At 40.6% G+C, this 12,789-nt stretch overlaps 1 protein-coding gene across 1 annotated transcript in view; it reads left to right on the top strand.

Annotated features, from left to right (window-relative positions):
• Positions 1–12,789, top strand: part of LOC139763309 (sodium/hydrogen exchanger 2-like) — a 378,447-nt gene that overhangs the window by 59,374 nt on the left and 306,284 nt on the right. Inside the window, exon 6 of the mRNA XM_071689332.1 lies at positions 10,726–10,807. Within this exon, the coding sequence (XP_071545433.1) occupies positions 10,726–10,807 (82 nt within the window). The remainder of the gene's footprint in view (positions 1–10,725; positions 10,808–12,789) is intronic.

Genomic DNA, 12,789 nt, shown 5'->3' with positions numbered 1-12,789 from the left:
GAGAATGAGTGAGGAAAGATTGACCAAGAGGATATATGTGTCGGAGGTGGAAGGAACGAGGAGAAGTGGGAGACCAAATTGGAGGTGGAAAGATGGAGTGAAAAAGATTTTGAGTGATCGGGGCCTGAACATGCAGGAGGGTGAAAGGGGGGCAAGGAATAGAGTGAATTGGATCGATGTGGTATACCGGGGTTGACGTGCTTTCAGTGGATTGAATCAGGGCATGCGAAGCGTCTGCGGTAAACCATGGAAAGCTGTGTAGGTATGTATATTTGCGTGTGTGGACGTATGTATATACATGTGTATGGGGGTGGGTTGGGCCATTTCTTTCGTCTGTTTCCTTGCGCTACCTCGCAAACGCGGGAGACAGCGACAAAAAAAAAAAAAAAAATGTATGTAAGTAGGAGAGATGGACAGAGAGCGTTATTGGATTACGTGTTAATTGATAGGCACGTGAAAGAGGGACTTTTGGATGTTAATGTGCTGAGAGGTGCAAGTGGAGGGATGTCTGATCATTATCTTGTGGAGGTGAAGGTGAAGATTTGTAGAGGTTTTCATAAAAGAAGAGAGAATGTTGGGGTGAAGAGAGTGGTGAGAGTAAGTGAGCTTGGGAAGGAGACTTGTTTGAGGAAGTACCAGGAGAGACAATGCGTTAGCCTTCCTAACAACCCCATCCATTAACAAATTAAACAGCCAAGGAGACATCACGCACCCCTGCCGCAAGCCGACATTTACTGATGACCAATCACTCTACTCTCTTCTTACTCGTACACATGCCTTACAACCTCAATAAAAACTTTTCAGTGCTTCTAGGAACTTTCCACCTACACCATTATTCTTAACACCTTCCACAGAGCATCTCTATCAACTCTATCATATGCCTTCTCCAGATCCATAAATGCTACATATAACACCATTTGCTTTTCTAAGTATTTCTCACATTCTTCAGAGCAAACACCTGATCCACACATCCTTTATCTCTTCCTTTAACAACACTGCTCTTCCCCTGTCTGATGCTCTGTACATGCCTTCACCCTGTCAATCAATAACCTCCTCAATAATTTCCCAAGAATACTCAACAAACTTATACCTTTGTAATTTGAATACTCAACTTTATCCCCTTTGCCTTTTTTTAGAATGGCACTATGGATACATTCCGCCAATCCTCAGGCACCTCGCCCTGAGCCATACATACATTAAATATCCTTACCAACCAGTCAACAACCCAGTCACCCCATTTTTTAATAAATTCCACTGTAATACCATCCAAACCCGCTGCCTTACTGGCTTTCATCTTCCGCAAAGCTTTCACTACTTCTTCTGTGTTTACCAAATTATTCTCCTTAACCCTCTCACTTTGCACACCACCTCGACCAAAACACCCTATATTTGCCACTCTCTCATCAAACACAGTTAAGAAATCTTCAGAATACTCACTCCATCTCCTCACATGACCACTACTTGTTATTACCTCCCCATTACACCCTTTCACTGATGTTCTCATTTGTTCTCTTGTCATATGCACTTTATGTCCCTCCTTCCAAAACATCTTATTCTTCAGAATTGCAGAAGCAGGTGACTGAATTTGGTAAAGTGTGTGAAAGCAGAATGCTGAGAGTAAATGTGAATAAGAGCAAGGTTATTAGGTACAGTAGGGCTGAGGGACAAGTCAGTTGGGAGGTTAAGTATGAATGGAGAAAAACTGGAGGATGTGAAGTGTTTTAGATATTTGAGAGTGGATTAGGTAGCAGATGGAACCATGGAAGCAGAAGTGAGTTATAGGGTGGGGGAGGGGGCGAAAGTTTTGGGAGCATTGAAGAATGTGTGGAAGGTGAGAACATTATCTCAGAAAGCAAAAATGGGTATATTTGAAGGAATAATGGTTCCAACTATGTTATATGGTTGCAAGGCATGGGGTATAGATAGGGTTTTGCAGAGGAGGGTTAATGTGTTTGAAATGAGATGTTTGAGGACAGTATGTGGTGTGAGGTGGTTTGATCAAGTAAGTAATGAAAGGGTAAGAGAGTTTGGTTGAGAGATCTGAAGAGGGTAAATTGAAATTGTTTGGTCACATGGAGAGAATGAGTGGTGAATGATTGACAAAGAAGATATATATGTCAGAGGTGGAGGGAACGATGAGAAGTGGGAGACCAAATTGGACATGGAACAATGGAGTGAAAAAGATTTTGAGTGATCGGGGCCTGAACATGCAGGGGGTGAAAGGTGTGCAAGGAATAGAGTGAATTGGAACGATGTGGTATACCAGGGTTGACGTGCTGTCAATGGGTTGAACCAGGGCATGTAAAGCTTCTTGGGTAAACCATGGAAAGTTTTGTTGGGCTTGGATGTGTAGAGGGATCTGTGGTTTTGGTGCATTATACACGACAGCTAGAGACAGAGTGTGAACGAATGTAACCTTTGTTGTCTTTTCCTAGCGCTATTTTGCACACAGGGATGGAGGGGGATGTCAATTCATGTGTGGCGGGGTCGCAACGGGAATGAATAATGGTAGCAAGTATGAATTATGTACATGTGTATATATGTATATGTCTGTGTATGTGTATATATATATGTATACATTGAAATGTATAGGTATGCATATGTGCGTGTGTGGACGTGTATGTATATACATGTGTAATGTGGGTGGGTTGGGCCTTTCTTTTGTCTGTTTCCTTGCGCTACCTCTTTAACGCCGGAGACAGCGACAAAGTAAAATAGATAAAGATAAATAAAATATGGGAGCGGGGGGCTGGAAATCCTCCCCTCTCATTTTTTTTTTTTTTTTTTTTTTTTTTTTTTCTCCAAAAGAAGGAACAGAGGAGAGGTCCAGATGAGGATATTCCCTCAAAGGCCCAGTCCTCTGTTCTTAACGCTACCTCGCTATCGCGGGAAATAGCGAATAGTATGAAAAGAAAATAAGAAATAAAATATATATTATCGCTGGGGATAGGGGAGAAAGAATACTTCCCACGCATTCCCTGCGTGTTGAAGAAGGCGACTAAATGGGATAGTAGCGGGGGGCTAGAAAACCTCCCTCCTTGTATTTTAACTTTCTAAAAGGGGAAACAGAAGAAGGAGTCTTGCTAGGAGTGCTCATCTTCCTCGAAGGCTCAGATTGGGGTGTCTAAATGTGTTTGGATGTAACCAAGATGAGAGAAAAGGAGAGATAGGTAGTATGTTTGAGGAAAGGAACCTGGATGTTTTGGCTGTGAATGAAATGAAGCTCAAGGGTAAAGGGGAAGAGTGGTTTGGGAAAGTTTTCAGAGTAAGGTCAGGGTTTGGTGAGAGGACAAGAGCAAAGGAAGGAGTAGCACTACTCCTGAAGCAGTAGTGATGGGAGTATGTGATAGAGTGTAAGAAAGTAAACTCTAGATTGATATGAATAAAACTGAAAGTGGATGTAGTGAGATGGGTGATTATTGGTGCCTATGCACCTGGGCATGAGAAGAAAGATTATGAGAGGTAAATGCTTAAGGGAGCAGCTGAGTGAATGTGTTAGCAGCTTTGATGCACAAGACTGGGTTATAGTAATGGGTGATTTGAATGCAAAGGTGAGTAATGTGACAGTTGTGGGAATAATTGATGTATACGGGGTGTTCAGTTTTGTAAATGGAAATGGTGAAGAGCTTGTAGATTTATGTGCTGAAAAAGGACTGGTGATTGGGAATACCGGGTTTAAAAAGAGAGATATACATAAGTGTTCGTTTGTAAGGAGAAGAGATGGCCAGAGAGCATTATTGAATTCCATGTTGATAGGCACGTGAAAGAGAGACTTTTGGATGTTAATGTGCTGAGAGGTGCAACTGGAGGGATGTCTGATTATTATCTTGTCGAGGCAAAGGTGAAGATTTGTAGAGGTTTTTAGAAAAGAAGAGAGAATGTTAGGGTGAAGAGAGTGCTGAGAGTGAGTTTGGGAAGGAGACTGGTGTGAGGAAGTACCAGGAGAGACTGAATGCAGAATGGAAAGAGGTGAGAGGAAAGGACGTAAGGGGAGTAGGTGAGGAATGGGATGTATTTAGGGAAGCAGTGATGGCTTGCGCAAAAGATGCTTGTGGCATGAGAAGGCTGGGAGGTGGGCAGATTAGAAAGGGTAGTGAGTGGTGGGATGAAAAAATAAGATTATTAGTGAAGGAGAAGAGAGAGGCATTTGGACGAGTTTTGGAGGGCAATAGTGCAAATGAGTGGGAGATGTATAAAAGAAAGAGACAGGAGGTCAAGAAAAAGGTGCAAGAGGTGAAAAAGAGGGCAAATGAGAGTTGGGTTGAGAGAGTATCATTAAATTTTAGGGAGGATAAAAAGATGTTTTGGAAGGAGGTAAATAAAGTGCGTAAGACAAGAGAGCAAATGGGAACATCAGTGAAGGGTGCTAATGGGGAGGTAATAAGAAGTAGTGGTGATGTGAGAAGATGGAGTGAGTACTATGAAGGTTTGCTGAATGTGTTAGATGATAGAGTGGCAGGTATAGGGTGTTTTGGTCGAGGTGGTGTGTGAAGTGAGAGGGTTAGGGAGAATGATTTGGTAAACAGAGAAGAGGTAGGGAAAGCTTTGCAGAAGATGAAAGTTGGCAAGGCAGCAGGTTTGGATGGTATTGCAGTGGAACTTATTAAAAAAGGGGGTGACTGTGTTGTTGACTGGTTGGTGAGGATATTCAGTGTATGTATGGCTCATGGTGAAGTGCCTGAGGATTTGTGAAATGCATGCATATTGCCATTGTACAAAGGCAAAGGGGATAAAGGTGAGTGTTTAAATTACAGAGGTATAAGTTTAATGAGTATTCCTGGGAAACTATATGGGAGGGTATTGATTGAGAGGGTGAGGATAGGCATCAGTAAGAGCATCAAAATTGGGGAAGTAGTAGTGTGCTGGTTTCAGAACTTGGAATGATTGAGATTTGTTGGGAAGCATAGGGTGTTTTGCTTGAAGATTTTGGTGGAAAGTGAGGAAATACTTAATAAAAGGAAATGAGGTTCATGAATGTAGTTAGCATTTTTATTGGATATGGATAAGGAGGGTCTGGATAGTTTGGAAGATCGTGGTTGTGTGATACAGTGTGGCGTCAGGAAAATGCAGAAGCTGGGACGGATTTGGAAGTGGTGAAGAAGAAGTTAGAGTAAAGTGATAAGGGTTATTGGTATAGGGCTGAGCAGTAATTGGGAGGTGAGTTTGAATGGTGAGAAAATTTGGAGGAAGTGAAGTGTTTTAGATATCTGGAGTGGATTTGTAGCGGATAGGAACATGGAAGGAAGAAGTGGAGATACTAGATGAGGGGGGATGGTGGGGGAAAGTTTGTGGATGGAGCTTTGGGAAAATGTGTGAGAAGTCGAGAACATTATCCGAAAGCAAAATGGGTAAGTTTGAAGGAATGTAGTTTAACAATGTTGTATGGTTGTCGAGGCATGGGATAGGATAGAGTTGTGGAGGAGGATGGATGTGTGGAAATGAGATGTTGAGGACAATTGTGGTGTGAGGTGGTTTGTTGAGAGTAAGTAGATAAGGGTAAGAGAGATGTGTGGAAATAAAAGAGTGTGAGGAGCAGAAGAGTGTTTTAAATGGTTTATCGGTAAGTAATGAAATAAGGAGGAATGTTGGAAAAAGAGATATATGTGTGGTTGAGAGAGTAGAAGAGGGTGTATTGAAATGGTTTGTTCACATGGAGAGAATGAGTGAGGAAAGATTAACAAAGAGGATATATGTGTCAGAGGTTGGGGGAATAAGAAGTGGGAAACAAATTTGGAGATGGAAGGATGAAGTGAAAAAGATTTTGAGCGATCGGGGCCTGAATGAATGGGAGGGTGAAAGTTCTGCAAGGAATAGAGTGAATTGGAACAATATGGTATACTGGGGTCTATGTGCTGTCAATGGATTGAACCAGGGCATGTGAAGCGTCTGGGGTAAGTCATGGAAAGTTTTGTGGGGCCTATATGTGGAAAGGGAGCTTTGGTTTCGATGCATTACACATGACAGCTAGAGCCTGAGTGTGAATGAATGTGGATTTTGTTCTTTCCTAGTGCTACCTTGCATGTTTGTGGGTGGAAGGGTGGGGTGTCATTTCATGTGTGGCGAGGTGGCGGTGGGAATGGATGAAGGCAGCTTATGCGAATATGTACATGTGTATATATGTATATGTTTGTGTATGTATATGTATTTATACGTTGAAATGTATAGGTATGTATATGTGCATGTTTAGGCGTTTATGTATATACATATGTATGTGGGTGGGATGGTCCATTCTTTCACCTGTTTCCTTGCACTACCTCACTAACGCGGGAGACAGTGACAAAGTATAATAATAATAATATACACACACACACACACACACACACACACACACACACACACACACACACACACACACATACAGATATATACATATATACACATGCATGTATTCATACTTGTTTTCATCCATTCCCAGCGCTATCCTGCCCCATGTGAAACAACATCACTACCCCCTGTTTCAGTGAGGCAGTGCCAGGAAAACAGACGAAAAAGGCCACATTTTTCAAACATAGTCTCTAGCTGTAATGTTTAATGCAATGAAACCACAGCTATTTAATCACATCCAGGCCCCAGAGGCCTTTCCATGGTTTACCTTAGACGTTTCACATGGTATGGTTTAGTCCATTGACAGCATGTCGACCCTGGTATACCACATCGTTACAGTTCACTCTATTTCTTGCGCAGAATTTCACCCCTTTGTATGTTTGAGCCCCGATCGATCAATATCTTTTTCACTTCATCCTAAACATCCACCCTTCCCTGTACAACCCTATCTATAACCCATACCTCGCAACCATATGATATTTATGGAACTACTATTCCTTGAAACACCATTTTTTGCTCTGAGATAACTTTCTCTTTCCATATATTCTTCCTTAATCCCAGAGTCTTTTTCACCACCCCCATCCTATGAGTCTCTTCCACTTTCATGGTTCCATTTGCTACCAAGTCCACTCCCAGAAAACTAGAATACTTCACTTCCTCCAATTTTTCTCTATTCAAACTTACATCATAACTAACTTGTCCTTTAATCCTACTGAACCTAATAACCTTGCTTGTATTCAGATTTACTCTGAATATTCTACTTTCACACACTTTTCCTAACTCTGTCACCAACTTTTGCAGTTTATTACTTAAATCAGCCACCATTGTTGTATCATCAACAAGCAACAATTGACTCATGTCCTAGGCCTCTCATCCCCAACTGAGTACATATTTGTCCCTTTCTCCAAAACTCTTCCATTTTCCTCCCTAACCACCTCATTCATATGCTTTCTTTAGATTCATAATTGCTACATACAAATCCATCTTTTTCTGATTTTTTCCATACATATCCACGATTTCCCACATTAGCAAGGCAGCGTTGAGAACAGAGGACTTAGCCTTAGAGGGAATATCTCACTTGGCTCCTTTCTTTGTTCCTTTGCTTTGGAAAAGTTTAAAATGGGAGTGGAGGATTTCCAGCCCCCCACTTTCTCCCTTTAGTCGCCTCTGTGATATACAGGGATTTTGTGGGAAGTATTCTTTTTTCCCATCAACTATTTTTCAAATATATTCTTCAAAGTAAATACCTGATCCACACATACTCTACCACTTTTAAAACCACACTGCTCCTTCCAAATCTGTTGCTTTATATGTGTCTTCCACCCTCCCTTACAGTTTTCCAGAAATACTCAATAAACATATGCCTCTGTAGTTTGAACACTCACCTTTAGTCCCTTTGCCTTTGTACAGTAGCCTATACATGCGTTCTGCCAATCCTCTGGTACTTCATCATGATCCATACATACATTGAATATCCTTACCAATTAATCAACAACACTGTCTCCCCCTTCCTTAATGAATTCCTCTGCAATACCAACCACTGCCACTGCCTTCTATCTTCACTAAACCACTTTCCCTGACTCTCTCACTTTGCTCACCACCCCAACCAAAACTCCTAACAGCTGTTGCTTTATCATCAAACACATTCAACAATACTTCAACATATTCACTCTATCTCCTAATTTCCTCTACCTGTTATTGCTTTCCCTTTTGCCCCCTTCACAGATGTTTCTATTTGTTCTCTTGTCTTTTGCACATTATTTACCTCCTTCCAAAATATCTTTTTATCCTCCCTTAATCTAATGATACTCTCTTACCCCAACTCAAATTTGCCCTCCTTTTCAACCCTTGCACCTTCTTTTCCTCCTGTCTTTCTCTTATACATCTCCCAATCATTTGCACTCCTTCTTTGCCAGCATTATCCAAATGCCTCTCTCTTCTCTTTTAGTAACAACTTTACTTCTTCATCCCACCACTCACTACCCTTTCTAATTTGCCCACCTCTAGCTTTTTCATGCCACATGCATCTCTTGCACATGCCATCACTGCTTCCCTAAATTCATCCCATTCCTCACCCTTTCCCCTCACATCATTTGCCATTCTGCATTCAATATCTCCTTGCATTTCCTCAATCATGTGGCCTTTCCAAGCTCACTTCGCAACTCTCTTCTCCCTGATATTCTCTCTTCTTTTCTTAAAATCTACAAATCTTTACCTTTTACCCTCCACAAGATAGTGATCAGACATCCCACCAGCTGTCCTTCTCAGCACATTAACATCCAAAAGACTCTCTTTTACCCACCTGTCAATTAACACATAACTTAATAATGCCCTTTGACCATGTCTTCTAATATTCACATATGCATACTTATGTATATCTCTCTTTTTAAACCAAGTTTTTCTCTGTCACAAGTCTTTTTTCAGCACACAAATTCAGAAGCTCTTCATAATTTCCATTCACAACACTGAATACCCCATGTACACCAGTTATACCCTAAGCTGCCATATTACTCATCTTCACATTTAAATCACCCATCACTAATACCTGGTCTCATGCATCAACATTCTTGACACTCATTCATCTGCTCCGAAAAAATTTGCCTATCAAGTTATTACTTCTCATGACATGGTGGATAAGCACCAATAATCACCCATCTCTCTCTATCCACTTTCAGTTTTACCAAGATCAATCTATAATTTACTTCCTTACATTCTATCACACACTCCCAGGACTCCTGCTTCAGGAGTAGTGCTACTCCTTCCTCAGCTCTTGCCTTCTCACCAACCCCTAGATTTACTCCCAAGACATTTCCAAAGCATTCTTCCCATTTACCCATGATCTTTATTTCACTCAGAGCCAGAACATCCAGGTTTCTTTCCTCAAGCATACTACCTGTCTCTCCTTTCTTCTCATCTTGTTTACATCCACACTCATTTAGACACCCAAGTCTGAGCCTATGAGGAGGATGACTAATCTCCGCTTGGCACCTTCTGTTTCCTCCTTTAGAAATTGAAATACAAGAATGGGAGAGTTTCCTGCCCCCTTTAGTCACTTGTTATGACAAGCTGGGAATTTGTGGGAATTATTCTTTCTCCCTTATTTCTAGGGATAGAGATATGTTTAATAATTTATTCATGTTTTTATTGATGTCATTGTGACTAAGGCATGCCTATAGTGATTTTTTGTGAATGGTTCTGTTCTTATGTAAATGTATTAGAATGGATCATGTTTCAATATTTAAACATTTAATCCCAAATGTAATTTTAGGTTGACAAACATCTATCTCTTTATCTATCTTTGTAGGTATAGTAGTCCCAGTGATATTATATGGTTGTGATGCATGGGCTATAGATAAGGCTGTGTCGAGAAGGGTGGAAGTCTTGGAAATAAAATGTTTGAGAACATTATGTGGTTTTAGCGAGTAAGTAATGAAAGGGTAAGAGAGATGTGTGGTAATAAAAAGGATGTGGTTGAGAGAGCAGAAGAGGGTGTGTTGAAATGGTTTGGACATATGGAGAGAATGAGTGAGGAAAGGTTGACAAAGAAGATATATGTGTCAGAAGTGAAGGGAACAAGGAGAATGGGGAGACCAGATTGGAGATGGAAAGATGGAGTGAAAATGATTTTGAATGATCGGGGCCTGAACATATAGAAGATGAGAGGTGTGCACGGGATAGAATGAATTGAAATGCTTTTGGTATACTGGGTCGACATGCTGTCAGTAGACTGAACCAAGGGCCTGTTTGTGGATTAGAAGCAGTGGTTTCGGTGCATTACCCGTAACAGCTAGAAAATGGATGTGAGCCCATGTGGCCTTCTGTTCCTGGCACTATCTTACTAATGTGGGAAAAGTGATCAAGCATTGAAAAATGAAATAGAAGTATATGTAATGAAAAATATAAATTTAAGATAGTGCCTAATCCACCATATAGCAAGTGGTGAATGTATTAGTCAATAGAAAGAAGAGTTAAAAGATACATAAATGGCAACAGAGTTAGGGAAGGGAAGAAAATATGGTTGGTCCTAAAAGTTTAGAACACGAGAGTAATTACATGTTCTAAACTCCTGCAAGAAAAATTGATAAACTCATTTTTTGATGAACAAATGTATGATTACAGCACCCTTTAAAAGATTGTTAGGCATATGTATGAAAACATTAGCAAATGAACCTGAGATAGACAGTTATGCAATGTGCATGGCTGTAGAGAATAACAATGTTAGTAAAGACAAAACATGGTGAGGATAATGCATTTTCTCTGCCTAATGGCAAAATCTCTTCAGACATACATGTAGTTAGGTACTCTCACTTCATATTCAATCCTTCCTCTCTCCTTTCCTTAGCTTTTCCTTCAGGGGCTTTTATTTTGATGTACATTATTCTATCTTTGTTTATTCCACAGCATTGTGTTAGAGTCAGCATACTCGCTTCATGACAGAATTTTCCGCTGCAACCTGGGCACAATATTAGCCTTCGCTTTCATTGTAAGTGTTTCTTTTGGATTCACATATTCGAAATATTTCCTTCTAAATGTATGCTTTTGTGTTAGAGTAAAAGAAAAATTATCTCTTGAAGATATTTAGTTCCAGGGTATAAAAAGAAATTTACTTCTGGTAGGAATAGGGTATAACATGTGAAACAAGTAAGGTAGTATAAGGAAGGAGATTGTTGTAACTTAGGTGTGTTCCAAGGTTATAAATGAATACATATTCTGGTCCACCCACCATTATGCTTGTGTAAATTCTTCTTCAAAAACATAGATAACTCAAGTACAGGAACAGTAGACAAAAGATAATTACAGTGGAGTATTCAATCCTTCAACAGGGTTTCATGATAATATTATATTGAGTATATACCCTTGCTGAAGGGAGGGATGCTGTTTCCCGTATGGCGGGTTAGCGACAGGAATGGATGAAGGCAGGCAAGTATGAATATGTACATGTTTATATATGTATATGTCTGTGTAGGGTGAAAGACATGCTAGGAATAGAGTGAATGAGAGAGATGTCGTATACTGGGTTCGATGTGCTGTCAATAGATTGAACAAGGGCATGTGAAGCATCTGGGGTAAACCATGGAAAGTTTTGTAGGGCCTGGATGCAGAAAGGGAGCTTTGGTTTTGGTGCATTACACATGACAGCTAGAGACTGAGTGTGAACGAATATGGCCCATTTTTTTTGTCTTTTCCTTGCGCTGTCTTGGGTGTGTGTGTGTGTGTTTGTGTGCGTGCTGTTTCATTTGTGGTGGGATGGCAACGTGAATGGATGAAGGCAGCAAGTATGAATATGTACTTGTGTATATATGTATATGTCTGTGTATGTATTCGTTATTTATTATACTTTGTCGCTGTCTCCCACGTTAGCAAGGTAGTGCAAGGAAACAGATGAAAGAATGGCCCAACCCACCCACATACACATGTATATACATACACATCCACACACGCACATATACATACCTATACATTTCAACGTATACATATATATATACATACACGTAGTGAAAGAGAAGAGAGAGGCATTTGGACGATTTCTGCTGGGAAAAAATGCAATTGAGTGGGAGATGTATAAAAGAAGAGACAGGAGGTCAAGAGAAAGGTGCAAGAGGTGAAAAAGAGGGCAAATGAGAGTTGAGGTGAGAGAGTATCATTAAATTTTAGGGAGAATAAAAAGATGTTCTGGAAGGAGGTAAATAAAGTGCGTAAGACAAGGGAGTAAATGGGAACTTCAGTGAAGGGCGCTAATGGGGAGGTGATAACAAGTAGTGGTGATGTGAGAAGGAGTTGGGGTGAGTATTTTGAAGATTTGTTGAATGTGTTTGATGATAGAGTGGCAGATATAGGGTGTCTTGGTCGAGGTGGTGTGCAAAGTGAGAGGGTTGGGGAAGATGATTTGGAAAACAGAGAAGAGGTAGTAAAAGCTTTGCGGAAGATGAAAGCCGGCAAGGCAGCAGGTTTGGATGGTATTGCAGTGGAATTTATTAAAAAAGGGGGTGACTGTATTATTGACTGGTTGGTAAGGTTATTTAATGTATGTATGACTCATGGTGAGGTGCCTGAGGATTGGAGGAATGTGTGCATAGTGCTATTGTACAAAGGCAAAGGGGATAAGAGTGAGTGCTCAAATTACAGAGGTATAAGTTTGTTGAGTATTCCTGGTAAATTATATGGGAGGGTATTGATTGAGAGGGTGAAGGCATGTACAGAGCATCAGATTAGGGAAGAGCAGTGTGGTTTCAGAAGTGGTAGAGGATGTGTGGATCAGGTGTTTGCTTTGAAGAATGTATGTGAGAAATACTTAGAAAAGCAAATGGATTTGTATGTAGCATTTATGGATCTGGAGAAGGCACATGATAGAGTTGATAGAGATGCTCTGTGGAAGGTATTAAGAATATATGGTGTGGGTGGCAAGTTGTTAGAAGCAGTGAAAAGTTTTTATCGAGGATGTAAGGAATGTGTACGTGTAGGAAG

This window comes from Panulirus ornatus, chromosome 46 (assembly GCF_036320965.1).
Source record: "Panulirus ornatus isolate Po-2019 chromosome 46, ASM3632096v1, whole genome shotgun sequence".
NCBI classification, from domain to species: Eukaryota; Metazoa; Arthropoda; class Malacostraca; order Decapoda; family Palinuridae; genus Panulirus; species Panulirus ornatus.
This window is presented reverse-complemented; position numbering and strand designations above follow the sequence as displayed.